This window comes from Athene noctua, chromosome 10, assembly GCF_965140245.1.
Source record: "Athene noctua chromosome 10, bAthNoc1.hap1.1, whole genome shotgun sequence".
Taxonomy (NCBI): Eukaryota; Metazoa; Chordata; class Aves; order Strigiformes; family Strigidae; genus Athene; species Athene noctua.
This window is the reverse complement of record NC_134046.1, coordinates 2,464,699-2,491,146: the sequence shown is the minus strand read 5'-3', so window position 1 is coordinate 2,491,146 and position 26,448 is coordinate 2,464,699. Positions and strand designations below refer to the sequence as shown.

The following is a 26,448-nucleotide window of genomic DNA, read 5'->3' as shown; positions in this document are numbered from 1 at the left end:
TTTCGATCTCTACCATTCCCTCTTGACAGCACTGTAATTATGATAATTGGGTTATTAAAGTGACATAATGCCAGATAAAAGATGCCATAATGGGGCTTTTGACAGGGTTTAACATAGATTAGTGCTCAAGTAAACTCAGTTTTCCATCAGACATGTAACAACAGCAGATCTGCAAATGTGACTGGGGGGGATATTGCTGTTTGTCTCTTATTTTTTTTCTGTTAAAAGCCCAGCAAATGATCTATTAAATCTGGACAAATGTTTCCAGTAAATTTTACCCTTTTATCCTCTGTGTGTACCAGTTTCCACCTCTCTGGGTATATGTTTTAGCACAAACTGTAGTGAATATACATAATTCTAGTGAACGTTTTGGTGGAAATAATGCATTTGATATTTGTCAAATTACATTTGTCTGAATTATTTTTCTTAATTCATTAGAAAAAGTAAACCTCCTGTGTGATTTTTTTTTTTTTTTTAGCTGCTTGTGTCCAGGGTAAAATTCCCCCATGTCCAGAGAATCGGGCCAATATCAGTTTCATCCCTGCTGTGTTCCCAAGATGCAACTCCTTAGCTTTAGTCTGGCTTTCTGCACAGGGCTGAATTAACTCTGCAGTCTGATCTGAAAATACTTCACGCTTCTGAGAACTGCAAGCTGTGTAGTTTTCCAGGTTTCCCCCCCCCCATTCTGAAATCCTCCACCTGGATGTGTCCAGCCCATTCTTCCATGACTGAGGTATCCCAAAGGAGAAGGTTGTATTTCTCTCCACCCTGAGGAGGTATCTCCCAGCTGAGGAGCTGGTATGTCCTTCAACTGCTTGAGTTGGATCACAAACGCACAAAGCACCAGAGTCCTCACAAGCCCCAGTGTGAAACTGCCATTTGCTTCTTCCAGTGTAGGGGCAGAGAGTGGGAGTAAAATCTCTCTTGTCTGTTCCTCCCAAGATTGAGATGTTCATCTGTGAGAGAAGCTGTGAGTAAACCCTGCCTCCAACACTGCCTTCACACAGCCATAATCGAGGTGTCAGTGGAAGGAGTAAGCAGCAGCACAACAGGATAATGAAGGCAGCATGTCAGACCTGTAACACCTCTCCTCTCCTCTCCTCCTAGACATGGCGGTACAAAACTTTGTAGGAGATGCATTCAGAGGAGCCACCTGGGTCGCGCTGCACAACGGTGGTGGAGTTGGCTGGTAAGATCTTATCTATGTTTCTAAAACTGGCCTCTGAATCCAATTAGCACCGCTGTGTAGTGTGTGGGGAGGAGAGACAGGAGGGCAATTGTGGGGAAAAGGGGAAGAGATGTCTATATTACTGGAGCAGTACAATGTCATGTACGTGGGAAGGATGGGTTTGGAAACAAGGGCTGGAAGGACATATTATTGGGTAAAGTGTGGTGTTGTATGAGGTTTTCTTAATGAATGCCTATACGCCTAGAAAAAGTGTTTTGGACATTGGCCATAGCACAGTTTGAAGAACTTAATTTGCCAAACAAGGGCGGTCTGCTGTGGTCTTTTTGAACAGATCCTGCTTCCAAAGTTGTCTTCACACATGCGTAGCCAGAGTGTTAGTGGATGGATTATGTTTAGGTTTCCCCTTAAGCTGTATTTAAATCTGTGACCTTAGGACCCCACTATAAATGCTCATGTGCTGAAGTGCAACGAAGGGTTATTGATACAAAACAGCTCAGGTGCCAGCAGACCCCCAGGTCTTTCTCCCCTTGCTTGTGCCCAGTAGGATAAAAGACCACAGCCAAGTAAGGACTGGATTAAACACCTCCTCCACAAAAGAGAACTAAGAGAAGTGCCTAAACTGAGAAGCAGAATGAAAGAAATATTATATATGGAGGGGAAAACTGATCTCCTTCATATATTACTAAAAGGTTTCTTTGAAGTGACCGAGGTGTAGGGAAAAGGAGAGCCTGGCCGCACAGCAGAGGCTTTAGTTCTGGTTTGTCCTTTCCAGCATAGTCCAGCAAAGCCTCTCCCATCTACAGTCATGTCTTCATTTGGTGGTGTGACCAGTCAAAGGGGGCACAACCCTCTATTAAACACTGTAGTGAACCCTCCCACTTCCCTGTTCCATCCAGCTCTGGAATATGCCAAGAACAGCAAAGCAAAGAACTTGTAGCAGATGTTATCCTCAGAGACATCTGATGATACTTAATTGTTATTCATCCAGATGAGATGAATCTAGACAATACTGCTTCAAGTCTGATGGAGAATTCCCTCTCCTGTACTCTAATTCCTTTGATTTCAGTGAAGTAACCACTGAACAGAAGGGACATGAGAGCAAAATTGAACAACGGGATAAGAAAACTTTCTGAGGGCTCAGACACGTGGAGTGAAAATTTGCCTTTACTGATATCAGTGATAATAACAACCATGGCCAGGATTTTATTCACAACATCCGTAACTCCGAATGGAAAATACATACCAGAATATCTTCTCACTCTGGTCGTCTCAGTCTTAGACACCAGAGATAGCAGCAGACTAGTTCTCTCTGAATTGCCTTAGCTGAATTTAACCTTTTAAAATACCTGCTTAGGAAATACAAGAAAACAGCTTTCTACTACATGTTGTGCAAAATATTTGGAATATTTTGATGATAATTATAATTGAGTTGCTAAAATAATTTCTTATGCTGTGAATGTTCTGTGCCTCGATAATGTTTAATTCAAAGGATACAAATGATCATATTCCCTCTCTCTCTGGCCTCTGTAAGGCTAATCCCTCCTGCACGTTTCTAACCCCCTCTGAGCAATTCAAAGAGAGATTGGCCGAATGGTAAGACTGCCCTTGCTTCTGGAAAACTGGCACTGACCACACTGCAGTTTCAGTTATATTGGTTTAGTTGTTTCTTAAGTGGAGAAATGATGAGAAAGCAGCTCTTGCCCAAGGCAGAGCAGAGGTGCAGTCATTTATGTAATGCATCAGGAAATCAGTGTGTGGCTATTCACCAAAATCAAAATATCAATGGAAAACCAGGGTTTGGTTATCCTTTTTGACATTTCCTATGGCTCCTTAGTGGCTTGTCATTGTGGCACAGTATCTGCTCACCTTGTTCTCGGGAGCAGTCACAGCCCTCTGTGATTAAATTACTGTGCTTCAACGAAGAATGCGGAGCCTGAAAATGAAGCCGGTCTCTGCTCGAGCCTTAATAAGCCACCACGCTGAGACTCAGATGTGGTAACAACGTCGTGTCATTAGATGTCATGGTCTGGAGAGCCCCCGAAAGCCACAGCACGACAGGTGGTTCTGCTCGGCTTAACTAATCATGGCACCAGCCTGGCTAGTTCAAGTGCTGCACCCTTTGCTTTCTAAGGAGAAAGAGAGGAATCATTTAAAGGTGGTAAAAGAAGCAAAACAACCCCCCAACCATAACAAATTACTTTCTTTGCCTGGAAGAGATAAATACCTTTAGGTTTTAGGAGCCTGGTTTTCCTTTTCTCTAGAGAGCTAAAATTCAGCTTGACCTTGCAATCAATAAATCTCCATGTGCCTGAAAGTCGTCTTGTCATCAGCTGATTTAGGAACTTGAAAGCACATGCGGAAGCTTATTTATAAACAGATATGCATGTGATTAGAGAGAAATCAAGTTGTCATTGGCAAGTTTCTGTTTGGGGAGTTCAGAAATGGCAGTTGCACTCTGTTCAGCCACCAGTCCTGCCTGCAGAGGCTGGGCTTGCCTGGAAGTGCTGACAGATCTGCCCCATCTTCCCCGTGAGCCTAGAGAAGTGCCTTTCACCTGCTTTGATTTTTTTCCTGTGCTGTAGCCTTGTGGGACAAACAGAAAAAGGAGGATTAATATTTATTTAGCTGGAATCTGCATCACATGTGGTGTTTGAGAGATTTAAGATTAACATAGTCTTGATTGTAATTACAGCAAATTAATGTTATGCGTTTCTTGCTGCCTGTTTATCTGCAGGAAAATGCATATTAGCACAGAGCTTGAGCAACCTGTAGGAACAAAAAGGCAGAAGCAATTTAAGAATCCAACTGCACTGTTGACAGTGTGGCATCTTGATTGTGAGAGAGGCCTTGTTTTCTTTGATCATGTTAGGAGGAGACATCTGGAAATTGTAGGAGGTAGTTTAGGTCAAAATGCCACATGTTTCTTTAATTACCTGAAAATGTGATCCAATGTTAATGAAGGCAGAGAGCTCCCCGTTAAAAGTGAGAGGTTTTGCTAGAAAATCCATCCTAACAAACATTGGTATTTAATTGACGAGTGATTTTTCAGACAATAGGACAGATTCTGATGAGTGATTCTGATTTACAATAGAGTATCTCTCTGGAAATCGATGGCAAGCCTCTAAATTTATGGAGTGCTAGTGAGATCAGATGCTCCCTGTTCATGCCTAAGCTTCAAAGGGTGCTCTTTGGGATGCTGGACCCAGAGGGGATCTTTGCCACTGAAAGAACATCATCTTCCCATATAGAATATCTTTATAAAGCACCGGTCCAGAGGTCTGATTTTTTTTTTTTTTTTTTTGTTGTCTGATATTGCCAATCGACTGTCTGGAGGTGTGTTCATACTGTGATCCCAGTTACATGGCAATGGCACCACTGATGTTCATAAGTGTACTCTAGCTTGGTACTTTGACAGTGAAGAGTAGTGCTAATTTGGTCTCTGTACATAGAAGCAGCAGAGTATGGTGAGGTAACTGGCCCTTGTCTGATATAATTACATTTATAATGTTGTCATCCAGTCACATCCCCTCTTTCAGAGAAGACAGTAACAACACGAGCTATTCAAAAAGTAGAATTTGCAAGAAATGCAGATCTTCGGATGTTTGTTTTCATCCCAAAATAAGGCTAAGAGCAGAACTAGTGAAAGATTTCATACACTAACAAGATCCTGGGAATTAAATCTCAAGCTGAAAAGTGTTGACAGGGTCAGTCAAAAAGAAACAATTTATTTTGAAGAGTCAGAGCTTACAATATTCGAACATCTCAATTGAAACATGGCTTGCTTTCAAAATGTCCTGTTAAACTGATTCGTTCACTGCCATTCTGCTGTGAGAACTGTCAGCTTCAAGAAAACTGTGCCTTTCAACAGAAAATATTTATAATAATATATCTAATAATGGTAAAGCAGAGGGAATTCACAGTGGTACTATGATAGGTGAGATCTGGAGCTCTTAAGTTCCTTGCTCAGCTATGTGGTAGGGTCCTACTTAGCACACAAGTAGTATATATAACACGTAAAAGGGAATTAACATCATGTTAAGCCATAACATTACATTGAACATGAGAAAGTGTGAGTTCCAGTTTCAGGAGATGTCAGGCCTGTGGGGCTCTAACATAGCCTCGTTTCCCCATTTCCCGAGAAGCTTAAGTTACTGCTGGAAAATATACAGTAAGAAATGATTCCTTCCTGGATTGGAAGACACCTAACTCCTGTCTGATTCATGGATATGTCTGCTTGTTCTTACACATAAATTTTGTGAACTTACTCGTTATGTTAACGACTAAACACAGAGGACAAAATCCTGCCTCCAGGGTGTCCATCAGTAGTCTCTCCTACCGTGTGTTGTACGACATGCCCCATCCCTCAGGTATTGCTGATGCTGAATTACAATGCCAGAACTCGTAGATTTACATCAACAAATAATTAATTATTCTGCTGCATTCACCACTATTCACCATATGCAACAAAATGGAACTTGAGCAGGCCAGACTCTCAAGTCAGACAATTTGTTTTGCTCTACGTGTTTTCCCTTGTCCTTTTAAAACCAGCCTGGTATATCTCCCAACTATAATCTGTGAGTTTTAACATATTTCTGTTTTTCTTCTGCCAATAAGTCTGCTTCCTGAAAAGTTGGCACCGATGTCTTTAAACATCTATGTATCTCATACAAAATAAATGACTGTTTTTGAAATGATCGAGGCAGATGTGCATTAAGTAGGGGTTAACACTTTTTTAATAAAATACTTCTGCTCTCTCGTTTGTCCCAAGAGAATATAAATAGATCCATCTGTCTGTTTCAATAAGTACACAGTCCTCCTCACGATCCTATCTCTGTGGCAGGCTCTGGTGCAGCAAAGATGAACAGCTTAACCTTTAAAAATACCCAGAGATAGGTGACTCTCCAGACTGTCAGAAGTGCCATAACCTCTCTTTACTTGTTTCCAGAGTCAGTGTGGACTGCAGTCTTCAGGAGATGCAGCACAGGCTTAGTTTTTGTCACTCCTGCCTGGAGCAGATACTGGCTAGCTGGGCTTTACAAGAAAGGTGGAATAGGTTTGCTACAGGTCAGGAAATTAGGCCTTTGCCCTGCCAAATTCCCTTTTTTTCATTGTACGTATGAAGGTCACTAATAGTATCTCTTGACACAATTTCTATGTTCTCATCCTTCTTCCTGCAGTGCAACTGAACAAACTAACTCCTGTGAGTTTTGCGGGATTGCTTCGAATCAGATCTAATTCTCTTACACTTACTTTTTCTAGGGGTGAAGTGATCAATGGGGGATTTGGCCTGGTTTTGGATGGGTCCAAGGAAGCTGAAGAACGGGCTAAGATGATGCTCAGCTGGGATGTTTCCAATGGTGTAAGCAAAACTCATCATATATGTTTAATATTTTTCTGCCTCCAGGGCTATGTTTATTTAGGTACTTGGGTTGCAGGTGCTTTTAGGATCTGGCTTTTTGTATCCCAAGAATAGTCCTAAAGGGCCAAGTGACTTGTTCTATTCACTTCTAATACAGGTGGTTATGAGGTTGATTCCACTAGAGTCAATGAGCTGTTTTGTCTCTTTGGGTTTTTTTTTCCTCTAACCAACTTCAAAAGACTTTAAGTCAATAAAAGAGGCTGAGTAATTCCTGGGTAAGGGACTTACTGTCAAGTGTTGGGACCATCCCTTTGGACTTTACAACATATTGGAGCCCAGTAAATCCCAATTGGAGCCCAGTAAATTCCCAGCAGAAAGGGAAGCATGGTTACTATAATTTTGTTGGACATGTTGGCATTGTTATTTGCCTGCATAATACAATTAACAATTATATGAACTTCAGTCTTGTCTATTCCTAACTTCTCAATCTAGGGATCTTGAAAGGCTTGTCATTTAAGAGCCAGCTCGTCCAATCCTTGGTTTTGTGGACAAAAACCGTTAGAGTTTTTGTGTTCCATTAGTGTCCAGATAGATTCTGTCTGGGTTTAAGACTAGGATCGTATCTCTGAAGTGGCAGAGAGGTTTTGATTCAGTACTTGCAGGGAACCAAATCAACAGGACATAGTGATGCACAGTCTAATTAAAGGGCAAGACCTGCTGCATTTCAGCCGTGTAACCTCACAAGGACCTGATGTATTGAGGGAGCTCCTTGCCAATGCTGGCATGATCTGTTCTGGTTTACTTCTCAAGAGAACTGCAGAATTCCTTCTTGCCTTAGACCTAAACATTTTTTTTCTCCCCGTAAGACCTGGCATGACTGGGAGTAGAAGAGGAGGAGGAACAATTTGCATGTATTTGCTGTCCCAAGTCTGAAAAAACACAGTATTAAACTATTAAGGCAGGAGGAGGAGGACAATTATATTAATTTGTAGATTAGAATAATAAAGACAGATCCTTAACAAGAGCTGTGTATCAGAGAGAGCCTATTAAAAACCCAATAAATCTTTTGCTGCTCTGCTTTATTGCAAGCAAAATCCCCACTCCTCCACACAGATGTTGAAAAAAGGACAGTCTGAGAATGCTACCCGTATTATATACAAGGCTGGAAAGAAATTGGAGTGTAGCCTTGAAAATATACTGCCAGGAGTTAATCATAGGTGAGTGGCAGGGAAATTGGGTTGTTGACCTGAAAGCTCATTTCTAGCTGTTACTGCTGTGATCCTGGGAACGTATTAGACTTACATCAATCACATGTTTAAATATTTTGCTAAATTGAAACCCAAGTATTTTCTTTCTTGAAGACTTTCTAGTCTGAATATTTCAGACAATGATTTGTAATTCATAATAGAGATTTGTAAGGCATTGAACAGAGGGAAGGACTTCTTTTGTGCCAAATTTTGACTTTTTCTGGGGAATCTTGCTTGTATGTAGATCAAAATTTAGAGCTTTGCTGTTGGAAGAGGGGTTTGCCAATTCCCTGAATGTCCATGGACTTTCATCCTTACATGCTGGCAGAGAATTTGGCTCCTTGATTTCACATTTTGAAAATGCACTGAGTGACATTTTCCTTTTTAAATATGTATCTCACCACAAAAGCATCAACTGCTGAAATGATAATGTTATCTAAAGCAAGTACTAGTTTTACAGAGCTGGGACGGAGTGCGCAATTATTTTTAGTGAGAGAATTGTCATGAAATTGGGTGCCACTGTTTGTGCAAATATTGTGTAAGATGGATGTGGCAAGAGAACTTTAGGATTTTTACCCCCCATTGATATTCTGGTCTGACAGGTTGCCAGACGTTGCTGGTCAGGTAATGACTATGCTTATGAAACCATCTGCCGAGCGATGAAAGAGAATGACACGTTGAAGGTGACTCTCCCTCACAAGGTGGTGGACGAGAACATCTTGGAGCAGGCCACAAAACATTAATGGTATTCCAAGCCCAACGTTGACCTTGCAGATACATTTGAAGTTGCTTCCTTGATCCCCTAGTTTGCTCTCTGGCCAAATGATAAAAGGTTTCCAAATATCTCTTCCTTCTGAGTTCTTTTTTTCCCCCCTGTAACTTGTTAATAGGACAAATCTGTATCTGTTTGTGCCAGGTTCACTGGTGTCAGAAAGTCTTTTCACTAACATATTTGGAACAATGTTTGCAATAAGAAACTTTTCATTGTAAGGTGAAGAACTTGAATTTTGTCCCTGAAAATTAAATGGGAAAAAAAAATCCACTTATTTCTGATTAATTCATAAACTAAGGAGACTCTTAGGTCTGGTAGATCAAGTGTGGAATGGAAATTGGAACTCTTCATTTGAATTCTGAGTCTGCTGCTGTCAGCAAAGAGCCACGAAATCTAGTAGCCAAACATGTGGGTGTGTAAACAAACTTGTTCTTCAGCTGGTGGAGGATGGACTGATGCCACATGTGCTAGACTCGAGCTTTTCTCTGTTGCCATAAAAGCATTTGGTGATTGCAAAAGGAAGCAACAGATAAACTGCTTAAGTGCAGCAAGCCTGCAGGTTTTTCCCTGAAACTTTCACCCCAGATTTTTCACCCCAAGCAGGAACAGAATGCAGTAGTAAGTGGGTGGAAAAGTCTAAGGGCAGTTAAGGACTAGATTATTTCCAAACATCTTCGAGCAAGGCCAGGAAAATATAGAACAACTCAAGATAAATTAGCATGAGTCAAATCCCGCATCAGTCTGAGATGGTGCCACTCTGCTGAATCTGATGTGTGTAATTTGCTGCCTCACAGTGATGAATTTGTTCTTTTGTAGAACCTCGTTGCACTTGAGCAGCTTCTAAATGGATGGAAACCTCCAGAAAATCTAGATCCTTAGTGCTGGCTGCTGCTTTGGGCTACTCACCCTTTTGGATGTGACTGACGCAAACAAAATGATTGTGTAGACTTCTGAACTAAAACACAACTGGTGGGAAACAAACTAAAGCACCAAAGACGGTGTGGACTTTCTTCACAGAGAGTTGATTATAAGATAAAATAGAGATAGAAAGGTCTTTTTGGTCTCCTTTTTTCCTGGGAAGAGTGAGGAAGGCACGGAACCCAGTGTGCCTATATGCAACTGAAAGAATGTATATTTTGCACGTGAGCCTACTATTATATTTGTGTGAACAGTAAGTCAGATTTTGTTCTGATCAGCTGTGATGCTGAACCAAAATTTGAGGCTTACTCTGAAGCCCCCATACATGTACATATCGAGATATGTACGTGTATATTTACAGAAACATATTTTACATATCTATATGTACGTGTGTGTGTGCGTACAAAAATGATTCTTGGCTATCACATCTCATGCGTAGCGTGGCCCTTGCATCTGGGCCTCATTCAGACACAAACACAGAGCCTCAGCAATCCCCCAGCACGGACATAGTTTTGCACTTGATCTGGCCTGTCTCTGTCTCCCGGGCACCCGTTACCCCTTGGAAGGGAGGGGGGTTAGACAGGTAAATCTGTGTTGGCTGCTGCGGGTGAGGTGTGATGAGCTGCAGTCCTCAGGACTGTGGGGTCTCAGGAAACTGCACAACTGTTAGACCCTGTGGTACTTGCCAGGTGAGCTGCCACTCTGTACTGCCTCTGGTGCCAAGGAAAGGAAAGCATTTATTTTGGATCACATATCAGTTCTTTACTCTGTTCACGTACTGTGTATGTCTCCAGATGAATAGTGAGAGTCTGACATCTGCTTGTAACGGAACCTTCTGTGAAGTGCAATCTGCAGTTGATCAGAATTGCTTTATATTATGGAAAAAATGCCCACATGCCAAGTTCTACGTTTGAGATGCGAGTAGTTGTCAGCCAGATTTGACAGCCTTTGCTTTGACATATGTTATGCATTACTTATTATTAATAACCACTCTGGACTGGGTCCAAAGTTAGTATCTTGGTATTGTACAAAACCACTCTAGTCTTCGTAGCCCAAAAGCACTAGGGTACTGTTTTGTCAAGACCAACCAGAAAAAACACTGGCTTTTCTGTACTAACGAATGTAGAGCTGCTCCACAGATTCATGTTAAGTCTGAGTTGAAAATCCACCAAAGACAAAATGTTGAAGGAGTATTTATCGTGAATTCTTCACCTTTGTATTGTTTAGTACTGGGGTAGCTGCCAGCATGTTCACCTTTATCCCAGGCAAAAAAAAAACCAGCCCACAAACCCCCCAAAAAACCCCCGAACCCTATTTTCTCCTTGTGGCTTTATTGACCAGAGGACATTAACCCTGCAAGTATACTTATGTTTAATGCCACTCAAGTCCTTGGAAGTTTGTAACTCTGGACTAAGTGTAAGGAGATACAGAACCCAAATGTATGAGTGCTATAGAAGAGCTACTAGTTGAAGTTCAGATCACGAAGTCTTTAGTAATGAGGTAGCATCAATAAGGCAAAACGGGTGACAGAAAGGCAGTGAACTGATGAGCAGTTGGACATGTTGATGACTATTCACTGCTGTTTATTTTAATGTAGTTTACATAGCTACGTGTGTACATTTCAATCTGCTTTGGCCTTTTAACTGCGTGTCTAAAGCACTTAACAAATGTGAACTGGCTTTGGGGGCTGGAATGAAACAGCGGGTGGTTTCCAACATACAGAAACCACGAACAAGCCCAGAATGAAGGTTCCCCTTCTGAGCTCTGCTGAGCCTCATCTTATCTGTTCTCTACTCGTTTGCAGAGAAGCTGGGACTGTGAATGGGCCGTCGTGTCGTTCTGTGGGGATGCTGCTGACATTTTTAGGTAGCTCACCTCGCTGCTGGACAAACCCAGTACAGGGAGAGCAGTCTTCAAGCCGTGCATCTGCAGGGGTTGCATCAGATCAGATCCAGGCAGTGGGTGTAGAGGTACTGAATTTCTGTAGTGAAGTCTCAAGCTTGTCCCAGGCAAGATTCACCCTTCCTATGAATTGTAGTAGCTTAATGCTTTCCTCAAAAACCAGACACTTGACCCAAAAAGCTTGTGCCTGGTTGCAGATAGAGGAAAGAGCTTGGTGACAAAGGATAATTCATGCAGGACGCTCGTGTCTGTAATTACAGTGGGTTTTAAATGTACAAATGTATAAAGCTTGTGACATGAGGGCTGTTAGCTTTCCTAGTTAGGGTCCTGTTGAATTTCTCCATGCTGTGGCAAACATAAGCAATTTGTGGCTTGATTTTTTTTTTTTGTTTTGTTTTTTTTGTTTTTTTACTTTCTCCTTCAGGTTTGACATCCTTCAACCAGGGATGCACCTGTGTATTAAGCAATAAATGCCTGGGCCGAGCTTTCTTTTCCTAGGAATGTGAAGGCAGGTACTGCAAAGAGCTCCCTAGGGAGTTCAGGAGGGCTAGGGGCAGCCAGGATCAGGCCAGTCAGCAGCAAGGTAGGTAATGGGGCTTTTGGAGGATGCTGAGCTTGAGCACCCAGGGACTTCAGACTCTGGCTGTGAAAGGTCCACAGTGGAGCTCTGGGGGTACCGACAGCTCTAGGGCAAGAAGTACCAGCTTCCCTGGAGCTGAGTGTGCCTGGCAAGCCTCTCCTGTCCTTGCTGCTGGAGATTTGATGCTAAATTGTTCAGCGGGAAGGAGAAAAAATTTGAGCAGTGGAACGATCACAGCACCATCTGCTGGGACTGCTCATCAGTCCCACAGCAGGAGGGGACTGGTGTCATTTCCATGGCAAATACAGGACAATTTTCCTTTTTTGTAAGCATTAGGCAGCTAGAAGGCAACCGAATGTTCTCTCAAAAAAAAAGCTCTGCCCAAGAACGGGAAAAAAAAAAAAAAGACGCAGAAGGGTTTTAGGCATTAACTAAATGTATAGAATTTTTTTGCGTAGGTTCAACTGACTTGAGTAATATGTCAGTTCGGAGCCTCTTTCCTACCTTCAGTCTCTTTTAGTCCGTGTTTGTCCTTTTTCCCTCCCTCCCTTGCAGCCTGCCCCTCGCTGCGCAGGGCTCCTCCTGCCCCCCTTCCATGGGGCCGCACTCCCCCCAGCCTGCCTGCGGCGCTGTTCGGAGCAGGAGCTCTGCATCGCTCCAGCCGGCTCCTAAGGGAGTCTCCGTAGTCCTGCTGGGCTAAAGTCTGGGACCCAGGGCAGGGTCAGGCTGGCTCTGAGGAAGGATTTCTGTGCAGAAGGGGCTGTTGGGCCTTGGAATGGGCTGCCCAGGGCAGGGGGGAGTCCCCGGGATCCCTGGAGGGGTTGAAGAGTCGGGCTGAGCCAGCGCTGAGGGATCTGGGGGAGTTGGGAAGGGTCAGGGGGAGGGTCATGGTGGGGCTGGAGGAGCTGCAAGGGCTTTTCCAACCCAGATGATTCTGGGATTCTGTTTCCCCACCGCAACTCCCCAAAGGGGGGTGTGAGTTCAGGGCCGCTCTGCTCTGGGGCAGCTCCCTCCTCGCCATTAACAGGTAGCTGAAGAATCCCCAACTCCTGAATAATTCCAGCCGGGCCGCTCCGGCCATCCGCTAGCCCCGAAGGCACAAGCGAGCGCACACGCACGGGGCCAGCCCTGCCGAGGCGAGGAGAAGCCGATGGGGGCGAGCGGCCCGCCGGGGGAACGGCAGCAGGGGAGGAGCGGGCCCCGTTCCGCAACTCCGCGCTCCGGGTTTCGGCGGCGCCTCCCGCGCCGCCCCCGCTCCGGGAATCCGCGCTCCGTGTTTCCGCGCCGGCCCGCGCCGGCCCCGCCCCGCGGCTCCGGTTTCAGCCGCTGCTACAGGGACCCCCAAGATGGAAACGCAGGGGCTGCCCGCCGCGGAGGCGGCCCGGGCCCGGCCCGGCGCCCAACATGGCGGCCCCGCCGCGCCGCCCGCCGCCCCGCGCCGCCCGCCGCCCGCCTGGGAGCCGCCGCCCGCCTCCGCCTCCAGCACCGCCGCGTCGGGCCTCTACGTGAGCTTCCCGGTGCTGCTGGTGGAGGAGAAGCCGGAGCCCGGCGCCAACCCGGCGCCCGGCCCCTGCGCGCCGCCGGCGGGGGGGCCCGCGCCCGACAACGACGGGCTCCTGCTCGTCTTCAACGTGGTGCGCGGCGCGGCCGAGACCGGCCCGGGCGGCGGCGAAGCGGGGCGCGCCCAGCCCGGCCCGCCGCCCGCTGAGCCGCCGGAGGAGGCCCCCGGCTCGGCGCCGCCGCCTCCTCCTCCACCTCCCCCGGCGCCGCTGCCCGCGGACGGCGATGGCGCGGAGGACGGCTCCTTCTCGGGGACCATCACCATCAACAACCAGAGCCTGGTGGTGCGGATCGAGAACGGCGTCCTGACGCTGGGCCCCGGCGCCGAGCAGGCCGCGGGCTCCGCGCCGCCCGCCCCGCCGCCGCCGCCTCCTCCGCCCGCCGCCAGCCCCTCCGAGCCGCCGGGCGGGCCGCGGCCGCGCTCGCCGCCGGCCTTCCCCTGCCCGGAGCCGCGGTGCGGCGAGGCCTTTCCCCGCAAGCAGCAGCTGCGGCTGCACCGCCTCTCGGCGCACGGCGGCGGCGAGGACGGCCGGGGCAGCGCGGCGCCGGCGCGGCCCTTCGGCTGCCCGGTACCGGGCTGCGCCTGGTCCTTCGCCACGGCCTACAAGCTCCGGCGGCACCTGCACTCGCACGACAAGCTGCGGCCTTTCGCCTGCGCGGCGCCGGGCTGCGCCAAGCGCTTCACCACCGTCTACAACCTGCGGGCCCACAGCCGCGCCCACGAGCAGGAGGCGGCGCACAAGTGCGAGGCGTGCGGGCAGCGCTTCCCCAGCGCCGCCCGCCTCGCCGCCCACCGCCGCCGCAGCCACCTGGAGCCCGAGCGGCCCTACCGCTGCGACTTCCCCGGTAAGCTGCCGCCGGGCCTCCGCGGCTTGGTTCCCTCTCTTTCCAAAAAAAAAAAAAAAAAAAAATTAGCCGCGCCCTGAGCAGCTCGCCTGGGTGAGGATGGGCTCCCTGCCGTGCTGCGCTTTTCCTCCCTTTCCTCCCCACCTGCCCCACCTTTCCTCTTCGTGGCCTTCCCCCTCTCTGAGCGCCGAGGCTCCAGGCCCCCTCAGATAGAGTTTGGGAGCAGGAGGATAGCGAGAGTTTGGTCACTTTACATGTGGGTTTGTGCTGGGGTAGTGAAACACCCAAAGTCACAGTGAAAGTCTGCGGTGCTCTGTCTTAAACCCGGCTGCCCGCCTTGGCTAAATCAGTAACAAGCGCCGGGCCCCGAGGGAATGGCCTCAAGCTGCCCAGGGCAGGGTCAGGCTGGCTCTGAGGAAGGATTTCTGTGCAGAAGGGGCTGTTGGGCGTTGGAATGGGCTGCCCAGGGCAGGGGGGAGTCCCCGGGATCCCTGGGGGGGTTGAAGAGTCGGGCTGAGCCAGCGCTGAGGGATCTGGGGGAGTTGGGAAGGGTCAGGGGGAGGGTCATGGTTGGGCTGGAGGAGCTGCAAGGGCTTTTCCAACCCGGATGGTTCTGTGATTCTAATTGCAATCCCTGGGGGCAGTGTAGTTTAGGAGGGCCCTGTTTGGTTATTCCACCTGCCAGGATGTCATACCTTGGAAATAAGATCACAAACTCCAAATATCTTGGAAAAAGGATCATGAAGGTCCCTCGGGAAGAGTGGGGAGGGGAAAAAAGAACTCAGTTGCCCCGGATTCAGTTTTGTATTCTGTTTCCCTTCTCTCCCCAGGCTGCGAAAGAACGTTCATCACAGTGAGTGCGTTATTCTCCCATAATCGAGCCCACTTCAGAGAGCAAGAGCAATTCTCCTGTTCGTTCCCTGGCTGTAACAAGCAGTATGACAAAGCCTGCCGACTGAAAATCCACATGAGGAGTCACACAGGTATTCACAAGGGTCACTTGTACCTGGGGAAGTACATGGAAGATACCGTGTGCGGAGTGTACTGTGGTTTCCTGGAAAAAATGAAAGTCAGGAGCAAGGGTGACGTGAGTTCTTTGGAGTCAGGAAAAACATTTGATTCTTGGCCTCCCGCGGGGTAGCAGTCTGCTGAACGAACTGCCCAGGTGTGAAGTACCTGTGGCCGTGCAAAGCTGTGGCTTTTGGCATGCCAACTCTGTTCAGAAAAATGATCCCAGCTCTATTCCCAAATTCAAAACGTTGAGCCCGGAGGGCAACTGGGCACCATGCAGCTGTTCAGTCACCCAGTTCCCCTCAGGAATGGGAAAGACAAAGATAAAGCAAAAGTCTTTGGGAATCGAGATAAGGACAGGGAGGGGAAGAAAAAGAACATCGCTTTAATTCAAAGACTAACAATGACAGCACGTGAGAAGCATTACCACATCTTAAAAACACCTTCCCCCGCCCCTCCCTTCTTCCCAGGCTCAGTTTTGTTCCGGATTTCTCTACTTCTCCCCCCAGGGGGTGCAGGGGGTAGGGAATGGGGGCTGCAGCGAGTCCTGGGGGAGGGCGGATGGGGAAACTCTTCACATTCCTCCCCTGCTCCAGCGTTTCTGGTTTGAATAATGCTGTTGTTGGTTATTGAAGTGCCTTCAGGATGGCTCAGATGCATGTGAGATGCCTTGATAATTATCTGTGCTCCCTGGTGCAGAGGGAAGGATGCAGTGGCCTTGAATTAAAGAAGACTCAGCTTTTACGAGGGGGGAGGGAGCTTCCCAGTACTTGGCTGTGAATTTCAGGAGCGGTTGGTTGAGTCTTCTTGTCCTAAATTAATTCGATTTAAGCAGCTTTTGAGATTTTTTAGTAGCAGTGTGTATTTCTGTATTAGATTATTAACGTAACCTTTCTTTGCTTAAGGTGAAAGGCCTTTTATCTGCGACTTTGAAGGTTGTGGCTGGTCTTTCACCAGTATGTCCAAGCTGCTGAGGCATAAAAGGTAGCCTTTTCTGATTATACTGCCCTAAGTTACTTGCTGTTTGTTTGTTTGTTTATTTGTTTTTCTTCCAGTACTTAAGCAGCAGTGGATTTAAACATGCCAATGGCAATTTCCTCCCCTTGTAGGAAACACGAAGATGACAGGAGGTTTATGTGCCCCGTTGAAGGCTGTGGGAAGTCCTTCACAAGAGCAGAACACTTGAAAGGCCACAGTATAACTCACCTTGGCACAAAACCCTTCGAGTGTCCTGTAGAAGGTATTGTTCAACTGTTTTATCTGGTAATTAGTGTGTATATTGCTTAAAGATTGTGTGTCTTTCCCCAAACACAAGGTCGTTACAGGATTGGAGCAATTTAGCGTGAGTCTTCTAACAGTTTGAAGGAAGAAGACTAAGCAGAAGACATTGTAACTGAATGAGTGGCCATCCTCAAATTCGTGGATTGTGGAGAAAACATTGGTTCATGCTCTAGCTTGATTGATTGGGGTTTTTTTTGCCTTTGTGATGAACAGGACTACCTTATTCTGAAAAATCTTACTTCTGATACTCAGTTTCTGTAGCTCAGCTCTTTCACTTGATTCATCAGAAGTAATGAGAAGTGGTCCAGTCCAGCACCTTCAAGGTCACGTTTGGCTGTTGTGATGTGTCATCTCGAGCGTTTGGTGGTTGTGCTGCGGTGGTCCCAGGGGTGGGGTGGTGGGGGGGAATGGCATCTCCTGTGGTCACACGGGAGCCCCGCTCATGCTCCCTGGGTTTGTTAGCACTATCTCCATCACCTCAGCAGCACTCCAGGAACAAAGATTTTGGGTCTCATCTGGAATATTCTGCTTCACAAAGTAAAGCAGCTCTACTTAGTGATTGTTGATCCTTTTAAAGGTTTTGCCAGCAGTCGTCGTGAAGAGTTTACATTTAAGATGCCATAGTAGGGAAAAGTTGTGCATTATACTGAATGATTTAAGAGTTTCTTGTCAGAAACAGTTCTTGCTGAACTATCCTACCCAGTGAGATGTCCTTGATGGAGGAAAACAAGGAAATGTATATTTGGCTTTCTTCTGATTCTTCTGAATGTATGCACAGGTGCTGCAAAATAGCAGCTAGAGTTCTGCAGAGCTACTCTTGATTTGTGTTGTTAAGATGCTAAATACGAACATCAAACTTTAAAGCCTTGTGTATCTTCTTGCAGGCTGTTGTGCGAAATTTTCTGCACGAAGTAGTCTGTATATTCACTCCAAAAAACATCTTCAGGATGTGGACTCGTTAAAGACTCGTTGCCCTGTATCAAGCTGTAATAAGTTGTTCACTTCCAAACACAGTATGAAGACACACATGGTCAAACAGCATAACTTCAGCCCAGGTAAAGTATTTGTTTCAAACGATGGGAGGGTGCAATAGAAAAACTAAATGTTTTACTAAGGAAAAATGTGTATTTACTAATGTTGAAATCCAAGCCCCATTGATCTGAATGGCAGAATCTTCACCGAGACTGGAGTTGGTTTTCCTCCCTTAAAACTTTCAGTGGGAACTGGGTGTCAGAAAGTGAGACTTGAGCTTGACCTGTGTGAAACTGTGAGAAATTGCGGCTTTTCTAAATGAAGTGGAGCTTGTCCTTTTCCACACCGTCTGTAAAATATGAGCAGGGACTAAAACCACTTCTTTTTGCACTCTGCTACAACCTGGCTTAGTCTGGACTGCCTTAGTGTTATCTTTTGGCAAGTGTTTTTGTGATTGAAATTTCTTACAGTATGACCTCATTTCAGTAAGCTGCTTTTCCTGAAATCTGCTTTTAGGGAAGTTGGGAAGTGTTTTAGTAGGCTGAGAATCTAGAGTTTTAAGTTTCCTCCTTTGATCACTTCGATTTTTCCTCCCCATTGTGTGATGAAAGATCTTGTCTTATCACTAAACTCTTCTCTCCCAGATCTCCTAACTCAACTCGAAGCAACCAGCTCCCTCACACCCAGCAGCGAACTCACTAGTCCGGGCCAGAGCGATCTCAGCAACATCGACCTCGTGTCCCTGTTCTCCAACGTCTCTAGTAACAATTCTGGAATCACAACAGACATGGCGCTGGTGAACTCTGGAATTGTCACGATCGACGTTGCCTCGGTGGGCTCCACGCTCGGAGGAAACCTGCCTGGCAGTAACAATTCTCTAAGCCAGGCAGTCGATCCCTTGATCCTGGTGGCGAGCAGCGATATGCCGCAGAGCCTGGACAGTTCTCTCTTGCTGGGAACCAGCGCGACAGTTCTACAGCAAAGCACTTTAAATTTGGATGACGTACAGACTGTCAATGCAGAAGCCTTGGGTTCTCTAGCATCCTTGTCGGTGAGGAATTCCAGTCAAGATGTGCACGGTTTGACATCCAGCAATAATTTAACGATCGACACGGCCACTTTGACCCCTTCTAGTAGCCTTGGCAGCACCAACGTGCCCGAGTTACTAACACCGACTAAAGTTGAAAGGAGTTTGCTTCCTAGCTCGGATGTTGTTGGTCAACAAGAGGGCAGCAAAGTCGTGACGCAGTTTGTCTTCTCCAACCCTCCAGGGAGCTACAGTGCACAGAAAGAAATGGATCTTGGGACAGTGACTGGCAGTTCGTTTTTGGTATGCAGTAACTATTCATTTTGCTCCTAGATGACTGACGTGACTTTGAGGATATCCATTGCTACTTGTGCCTCATAGGGAGACCTTTCCCTCAGATTTTGCAGATGATGCATTTTGGCTTTTTTTGATGAAGGAGGATAGGTTGAATAGTGTGTTGTCAGAAGTAGATTCAGTGTGGTGCTAAGTTCTCTTAAATAAAATAATGGAATTCTGGTGGGGAGAGTTAAAGGAGAACCTTTCAAAACAAGGGATTAAAAAATAAACATCCACCCGCCTGAGAATAAAACGGAATTTACAAGAATACCTCACAATATGTGATACATCTTGTGCATTTTATTCCAGGGAGAGGCTTGGTCTGGAGAGTAACTGAAACATTTTTATCTCAGTCCTCGTTCCTGTTTTAAGTACTCTTCCCTTTCTGCTTTACTGGGTTACTGCAGACATAACTCTTTATATATACGTTACAAAGTAAAAGTTTGCGCTGTTAAAATCTGAAAACTTACAATTGTGCAGCTAACTTCTTTGTGTGTCGAACTCCAGATATTAAGTACATACAAGGAATTTATTGAAACTAGTTAGAAGAGCACAGGAAACGAATTCAGTGTTTTCAGCATAAAAGATAACTGCAACTGAGAACTCATTAGTCTGTGTTCATTGTCTTGGTTTGTTCTTGCATTCAAAAAGCTTTGAATCTCTTGAATTTATTTTTTTTTTATTAGGAGAGCAGTGGGTCTGCGAGAACAGACTACAGAGCCATTCAGCTAGCCAAGAAAAGAAAACAAAAAGGGAATGGGAGCAGTACAGGTGAGAAGCAATTAATTTTGTTAAATTTACTAAATACAATTATTAAGGGGTTTTGGCAGTGAAATGAGAGCAGGTATCTGAGTACATTCTTAAATATACCGTTCGGTTTATTGCTAGTTAAAATAACTATGCATGTGGTGTACCATCTGTTACTTGGGATAGTCACATTCTGTGGAATATCAAATTCACAGGAAGTTTACAAAGAAATCTGCACCATATGTTTCATGATTGTTAACAAGACACTATCCATCCATCTCTTCATCTGCTTTTTATTTTCTTATTAAAACAAAATTCAGGTCACTTTGCGTTCTGTTGTTTCTGCTTTTGGTCTTACTAGTGGGTTCTCTTTTACTCAGTACAGACAACAAAAACATCAGCTGGATTTGTTTTGCTTCTGTGTTTCACTTTGTGTCTGTGCAGTATTAACAAATTTATTTCTTAGTTATCTAGAAATACTCAAACCGCTCTCTTAGATTTTAGCCTTGGAGAGAGTTCTTGTGTAGGGTGAGGTTTAGGTCATGGTTTAAGATGTGTCCTCTTAAACTGTAGTTTGGCTCAGAGCTGCCTGATGTGAATTATACACCGTTACCTTGTCAGATCAAGCTGTGCTCCGTGGCTCACAGGGCTTGCACAAGCTCAGTGTTTCAGCTGTGTCTGCCCTTGGGGCTGGGGTGGACTGTCATACATGTGTGTATGTATATATTTATAGTTTAGTTCTTGCTTGCTGCCTCTTAGACCTTCCACCTCTGAAAATCAAGGTGATCATTTTTAAGGTGAGTTAAGAGACTAGTTTTCAATTGAGCACTGTCGTGTTTCTGTATTTGTAAAAGGCATACCTGCAGAAATTCTGTTCAGTGAGTCATCACAGAAGGATAACTGCTCTATGAAGCTAGTTCTGAGTGTGTATTGTCAAACACGTGTGTGTATCATCAAACGTGTCTTTTGGACCTCGGTTTAAAAAGGTGATTGTGCTTCATCTGCATGTCTCCTAAAACGAGCTCAGAAAATTCCTGTTTCTGTTCCTGCCCAAAACTCCCAGCAGTCTACTTTTCACAATTGTTGCCTTAATGCTACTCTGCGTGTCTCAAAGCACTCTAAAGAGTCTTGTATTTCTAACTGGTTTAACTAAGTTGAATGAACACTCTAGAGGGAAGTTCAGTGTTTAAAAATAAGTTATCCAAGCCTTCTGTTTACTATACACTTAAAAATCAAACCAAAAACCTGAAACAGCTGACAGGTTTGTATCCTTACATTTATTTTGGTTAGATTTTTGGTTTTCAGCTTGTGATGAAAGCAGCTGTTTTGTCTTGCTCTAAACTGAAAAATGCTTCAGGTTGTGGTAGTTGTACTTCTGTAGCCCATTCTACCTAACGGCCCTTGAAATCCTTCTGGATGGATGATCTTCACAATTTAGAAAAATGATGTGTATCACTTCTCAGGAAATGAGTTGCAAAATTAAAAATAGAAAATGCAGTTCTGCTTCCTAATTCCTTTCTATAACTCTACAAATAGGCTGATAGTCCTGTGCTACCACAGGGGTGAGCCCTAAGCTTAGCAGTTTGTGATGTGGTTTTATTGGCATTCATGGAAAAAGGTGCTTAGTCAGCAGTTGGAGTTGATCAGCTGATTGCTCTCTGGTCTTTAGCAGTTATCAGAATTATATTGCACTGTTCAGGCATTTGCTGTCTAACTGCATGAAATTGAAAAATACTGGCAGGAAACTTTAGATGGTTGGAAGCAATTTGCTAAACACTTAAATTGCTCTCTTCTAGGGGCATCTGGCTCTGGTCAGAGGAAAAGCAAGGGTGGTAAAGTAAGCCCTACCACCTTTTCATCCTCTGCTCCTGGCAGTCGACTGGGTGGCAACATAGTTCTGCCAAATGGAGGGCTGACGATAAGGGACCCCGCCACTGGAGCCCAGTATGTGCAAATTCAGCTTCTTCAGGTAAGAGCTGAGGAGGGAGAACATGCTCATCTTCTCTGTTACCCAAACTGACACATTTATGGAAGAATCTGAGTATCAGTGAACTCAGGTAGTGCTGCCCCTAGGCGGGATTTTGAGATCTGCTGGATGTACCGCGTCCCTTAGGGCCAGGTGTCTGCAAGAAGCACTTTTTTGGGAAGTGTGTGTGAAACTGGAATGCCTGAAAACAGAGCTGGTTCAGTCAGAGAACTGCTGGGGACCCAAACAGAGGCATTGTAGAAATGGGCAAGATGTTTTTATTTGGTTCAGTACTCATATTCAGTCCAGCCTGGACCATATGGGCACTGTAACTGTAGGGAACATCCCGGTCAGCTTCTTAGGCTGGATACACTTGATGCAGGAAACGCTGTGGTGGAGCTAAGAGTTTTAGCAAACTTCCATTTTTTTCCATGTGAGAGTTGTGGTCCTTCAAGGGCTTAGGAATTTCCTAGTTTGGATAGGCAGTTACTAGGACAGGCAGTTAGGACAGCAGCAAAACAGATGCTACATTCCTGTCACAAAGTATGGGGTAACTTTTCTTGCAAAAGGAAAGGATTAGTAGCATGAATTAACTTAGGGGGTGCACAGGAGTATGACTTTTTCCTCGTCTTTTTCTTTGTTGACACTCCCCCAGATTCTTACATTACTCCAACTCTCATTTACAAGGTAAATGAGGTGGACAAGAAAAGACTCCTGCCAAATGAAGTTTCAGCCTAAACTTATTTCTCTAAACTGTTGAAATAAATCTTAAGATTTTTTTTTCTAAAAATACCTAGTAATCCATGTGGGCTGATTAGTGGAACATGACAGGTCGTATTTTGGCCAGGTGTATGTCTGTGTAGTATCCAGAGAGAGGGTAAGTTCTTTCCACGTTATTTCTAATGACATGCGGTAGGGAGGAAGCTATGGGCAGAGTTCTTCATCTGTCACATTTTCTGATGGGTGTAAAGGTTTGTAACTTCTGCGTTAAGTATCAGCTTCACACAACGTGATGAAACGTTGCATCTTTGAGTGATACGTTTGTTGGAAGAGGAACCGTTCCTGCCTTTTCAGATGTTGCCAGTTTTTCAAGTTGATTATGATAAGTTGCACACTGAGCTAGTTTCAGAGAGAAGTGGTAGTTAGCCTTCCACGTATCTTTGTGGATCTAGGCCTTACTAGTACAGTGTAGTAGATCAGATCTTTTTATGACTGTGAGGCTGAGTGAAATTTGCCATATTTTTCTGAGATTCCTGGGGGGGGTCTTGTAATTTCATCGTGTTTCTGCATTCACAGGATGATTCCCCGGGAGAGGGAGATTTGCCCTTTCAGCTGAGCTCTCAGTCCTCCTCGTCACATTCTCAGCTTACAGTGGATTTACCTGTTCACATACTTCAGGTAGAGCATGTCAGAGCCCTTGGGTTTTATTGCCTAGCTTGGAAGTGAAGACAGAGTGTTTTGCCTAATGAAAATATGTTTTTCATTGGGAGTTTAATTTTACTTGCAAGTAGCAGTAAGCAGAGAGCTGCACTGCAAGGTTTATCTTGTGTATGTTACCAACCTTTGACACGTCATAGGTGGTTGTTTTTCTTCCCCTGTTACAGAGTAATGAATAACTAAATGTTACTCATTTATTGCTGAACTGCCCCATCTTTGTTTTCCTGAGCCCATCCTGCAGATACTAAGTGGGTCAAGAAAGAGGATCAGAATTTATATACAGGCTACAGGATGGGTGGGAAGTGGGAAAATTGTGACCTGGATTTCAGAGCGGTGTCTCTGTGGGACTGGCAGTTGGACTAAAAAGCCTGCTTGCTTCTACAGGCTTTGTGCCACTACTTGCCCTTGTTAACTACTGAGTGTCAGCGTTGCTTGAACGCAGAGAGCTTCATACAGCTTCTTGTGTAAACGTTTTGTCATCTGCTGTTCTGGTAAACTGCATGTTAGTGAGTAGGAGCAGGTGAGGACTGAGCAGCAACGAATGATTAGCATGTACCTAAATCACGTTTTCTACTTGACCCATGTGGGTTTGGTTTTGTTAAACTCTGCAGTGCAGTTATTCTTACCAAGTGTGCTTCTCCTGGATAGAAACTAAAAACTTGTATTTGAGAGGAGCGAGCACCTCACTGTGATAAACCTAGAAATGCAAGAACGGTGCTAGGATGGTTGACCACAATAGAAAGTTAATAGAGAAAAAGCAAATAGTCAGTGATTTTAAATTTATCTCCATGAGTAATGCTCATCTGAAGTGTTCCAAGGGAAAACTGTAGCGGGACTGTTTGAGTGGGTCCCCAAACCAGGAATGCTTTGTGTTCCCTCCAAACCATTCAAAGCATTTCTCTGGTGTTGGATAAATGTCAAGGTAATCTTACTGATAAGCATTAAAAGCATCTAGAGGTGAAAGCACTGAACTCTTCGTGCTGTCTGTTTGCTTTAACAGGAACCGCACAATTCCACTGAAGATGATGCAGGTTCTGATAACTCTCAGTTCACTGGAAGCACAATAAACCTACAGGATCTGGAATGACCGTTATTAAAAACGGTGACTTGAAAACAAATTGGGCAATCGCGTCTTGACAGAGTGAGATAACTGTTGGGTCTTTTTCCAAGGAAAATATGAAAACTAGGAGTACTGGGTTATGGTTGCACTCTTTGCAATTTGATAAGGGCAGTTGCAGCTGAAAGATTTTCTTAAAAAATGTAAATTCCACTTGATGTGCCTGTGTAAGATACCCCGTCTGCCAGGTGGTTGGAGAGACTGAGGCAGACTGCTGTACAGTGTTGTTTCAGGGAGAAGTACTGTATTAAACTTCAAACTGAGGTAGTATTTACTGTTTTCACAGGAAAGCAAGTATTCTACAGCTAACAAGTACAAATTTATAATCCTGCCTATGACAGTTAAAACTTTCCTTCCGTTGGTCTCCTGCTGGAGCCAGTGACATCAAGGAATTAAGAGCTAAAATTTGCAAGTGTTTTCCACACAGAAAAAAATAGTTGTTTCGGCCCCTGTGTTTTGGCAGAAAACTGGTATAAAGTGTCACGTGTAACAAAATTAATGTCCTATGCCATGAAAATGAGATGCTCTAAAATCTTTGTTTTAGAAAGCTAGATTCTAAATGTTAACTTAGCTGTGAATCAGTTTGTAGCTCATGTTGAGTTTCTCCTTTTCCTTGCTCCTGCATCCCAAATACTTTGCTGAATTCTTCCAGCAAAACTTGAAAAAGAAAACTGCAATAGAACTGTACTCACTGTAAGTGATTAGCTAAGAGTCCAACAGCATCTTGAGAGAGGTTTTGTTTTATCTTTTATGTTCCCTTTTTTGGGAGGAATGTTGACTGTCACATAAATTTAAGCACCTTGATTTTATCTCATCTGTAAACTGCTGCCAAGTTACCTGTAAACTGGCCACTACCTTTTCATTTTGGGTTGGTTTTCCTTTTTTTTTTTTTTTTCTTTCTTTTTTTTTCCCCAACTGAACACTGTTCACTCTTGTCCTTTATTGATATCCCAGAGTATCACATGCACTTGGAGCTTCCGGCTGGTTTACAGAATATGCAGTTGTCAGAGTATTTTATGAGAGGAAGAAAATTGTTACATAGGAAGATTCGCCCCACTGAAAAACTGCAGTTTCTCATGGGGGTGGGCAGAGAAGTTGTATGTACTGTAATTATCTGGATTGCAGACACTTAAATAAGTATAGGGTTGTATAGGAAAAAAAAAACCACCTTTGGTTACATTTTAAGGTAGTAATTTAAATGTTTCTTATGGTGATGTACTGAATGCCTATAAAATTATGTATAGGAGTTTGATAAAAGGGTGTATGTACTGTTTTCTATTCTCAATGAGGTGTGTGTGTATGCACGTATGTGTATTTTTTTTACAAAATAAGATATGTCATGCAGGAGAACGTTGTAATCTTTCTAATCTTGCACATATTTATTTATTTTACAGTTATACTGATGTTGAATTCACATGAGGTCATTCAGAAATCCTTTTACTTCCTGTGCCTTTTGAACTTTGTATGTGTCCAGACAAATGCTTTTTTTTTTTTTTTGGTTGAAGACTTGGGGAGAAAAAAAAAGCATACAGGTTACATTCAACTTCAGATCCTGATTTGTAGGCAGTATTATATCCTCTGGTTGAACCAGTTTTATTTTTCTATCTTTAGCTTAACCGAGCATCAAGGTCTCTCTCTGTTCCTCTCATCCTGAGTTTACAACTTATGTCCGGAGAATCTCTTCACCTTCTCAGGTTGGGTTTCCAAACCAAACTAATGGGTAGATGAGATCTCCTGTAAGTGCAGCGTGGAGTCTGCTCCTGAGAGGTGGAAAGGTTGAGGAGGAATTGTGCTGAAGGGACTACTGGGGCTTGCTCCAGTGCTCCCCATGCTCTCCCTGGAAGCTGAGACACCTCGAGCTCCCAATGCCTGCATTATTCTGTTCTCAAGGACCATACCAGTTCTTAATCTATTAAAATGGCCAAGGAACACTCCATCTTTTTGTGGGACTTGCAACCAAATCTTTTTACTTCTGAAAATGTACCTCACTCAGCTTTGTAAGTGAATGTAAAGTGCTAACCTCTTGGGGCCGAAAATTGGATCACTTGGCTGGAACTCCATTGCTGGCAATGGAGAACTGAAGAACTGCTGGTGCAAAAGGGTTAATAAAGCTTTTTTTTATGGTCAGTTTGTCACAGAGTATTGTTCTTCGTATGGATGCTTTACGTCAAAGCTAATTTT

General features: G+C 44.8%; 2 protein-coding genes across 3 annotated transcripts in view; both read left to right on the top strand.

Annotated features, from left to right (window-relative positions):
* The window catches only part of UROC1 (urocanate hydratase 1), a 44,198-nt gene extending 34,646 nt beyond the window's left edge, over nt 1-9,552 (top strand). Inside the window, exons 18-21 of one of the 2 annotated variants that reach the window (XM_074914162.1) lie at nt 1,108-1,189; nt 6,449-6,548; nt 8,398-8,540; nt 9,384-9,552. In XM_074914162.1, coding sequence (XP_074770263.1) covers nt 1,108-1,189; nt 6,449-6,548; nt 8,398-8,538 — 323 coding nt within the window. In that variant the 3' untranslated portion in view covers nt 8,539-8,540; nt 9,384-9,552. Of the gene's footprint in view, nt 1-1,107; nt 1,190-6,448; nt 6,549-8,397; nt 8,733-9,383 lie in introns of those variants that run through there. The other variant, XM_074914161.1, reaches the window with a different exon arrangement.
* Nucleotides 9,553-13,313: 3,761 nt separating this feature from the next.
* Nucleotides 13,314-26,394, top strand: ZXDC (ZXD family zinc finger C). Its single transcript, XM_074914482.1, has 10 exons — nt 13,314-14,373; nt 15,204-15,356; nt 16,290-16,368; nt 16,494-16,624; nt 17,550-17,720; nt 18,282-18,967; nt 19,687-19,771; nt 21,544-21,716; nt 23,010-23,111; nt 24,151-26,394. The coding sequence occupies exons 1-10, from the start codon at nt 13,314-13,316 to the stop codon at nt 24,235-24,237; spliced, it is 2,727 nt and encodes a 908-aa protein (XP_074770583.1). The 3' UTR covers nt 24,238-26,394.
* Nucleotides 26,395-26,448: the final 54 nt, after the last annotated feature.

Excerpts from the sequence above, each read along its gene's own strand:
- ZXDC (XM_074914482.1), top strand. The coding sequence starts at position 13,314 with ATGGAAACGCAGGGGCTGCCCGCCGCGGAGGCGGCCCGGGCCCGGCCC. Across the intron at positions 19,772-21,543 it reads AGGGAATGGGAGCAGTACAG|GGGCATCTGGCTCTGGTCAG; the intron begins GTGAGAAGCAAT and ends GCTCTCTTCTAG. Across the intron at positions 21,717-23,009 it reads TGCAAATTCAGCTTCTTCAG|GATGATTCCCCGGGAGAGGG; the intron begins GTAAGAGCTGAG and ends CTGCATTCACAG.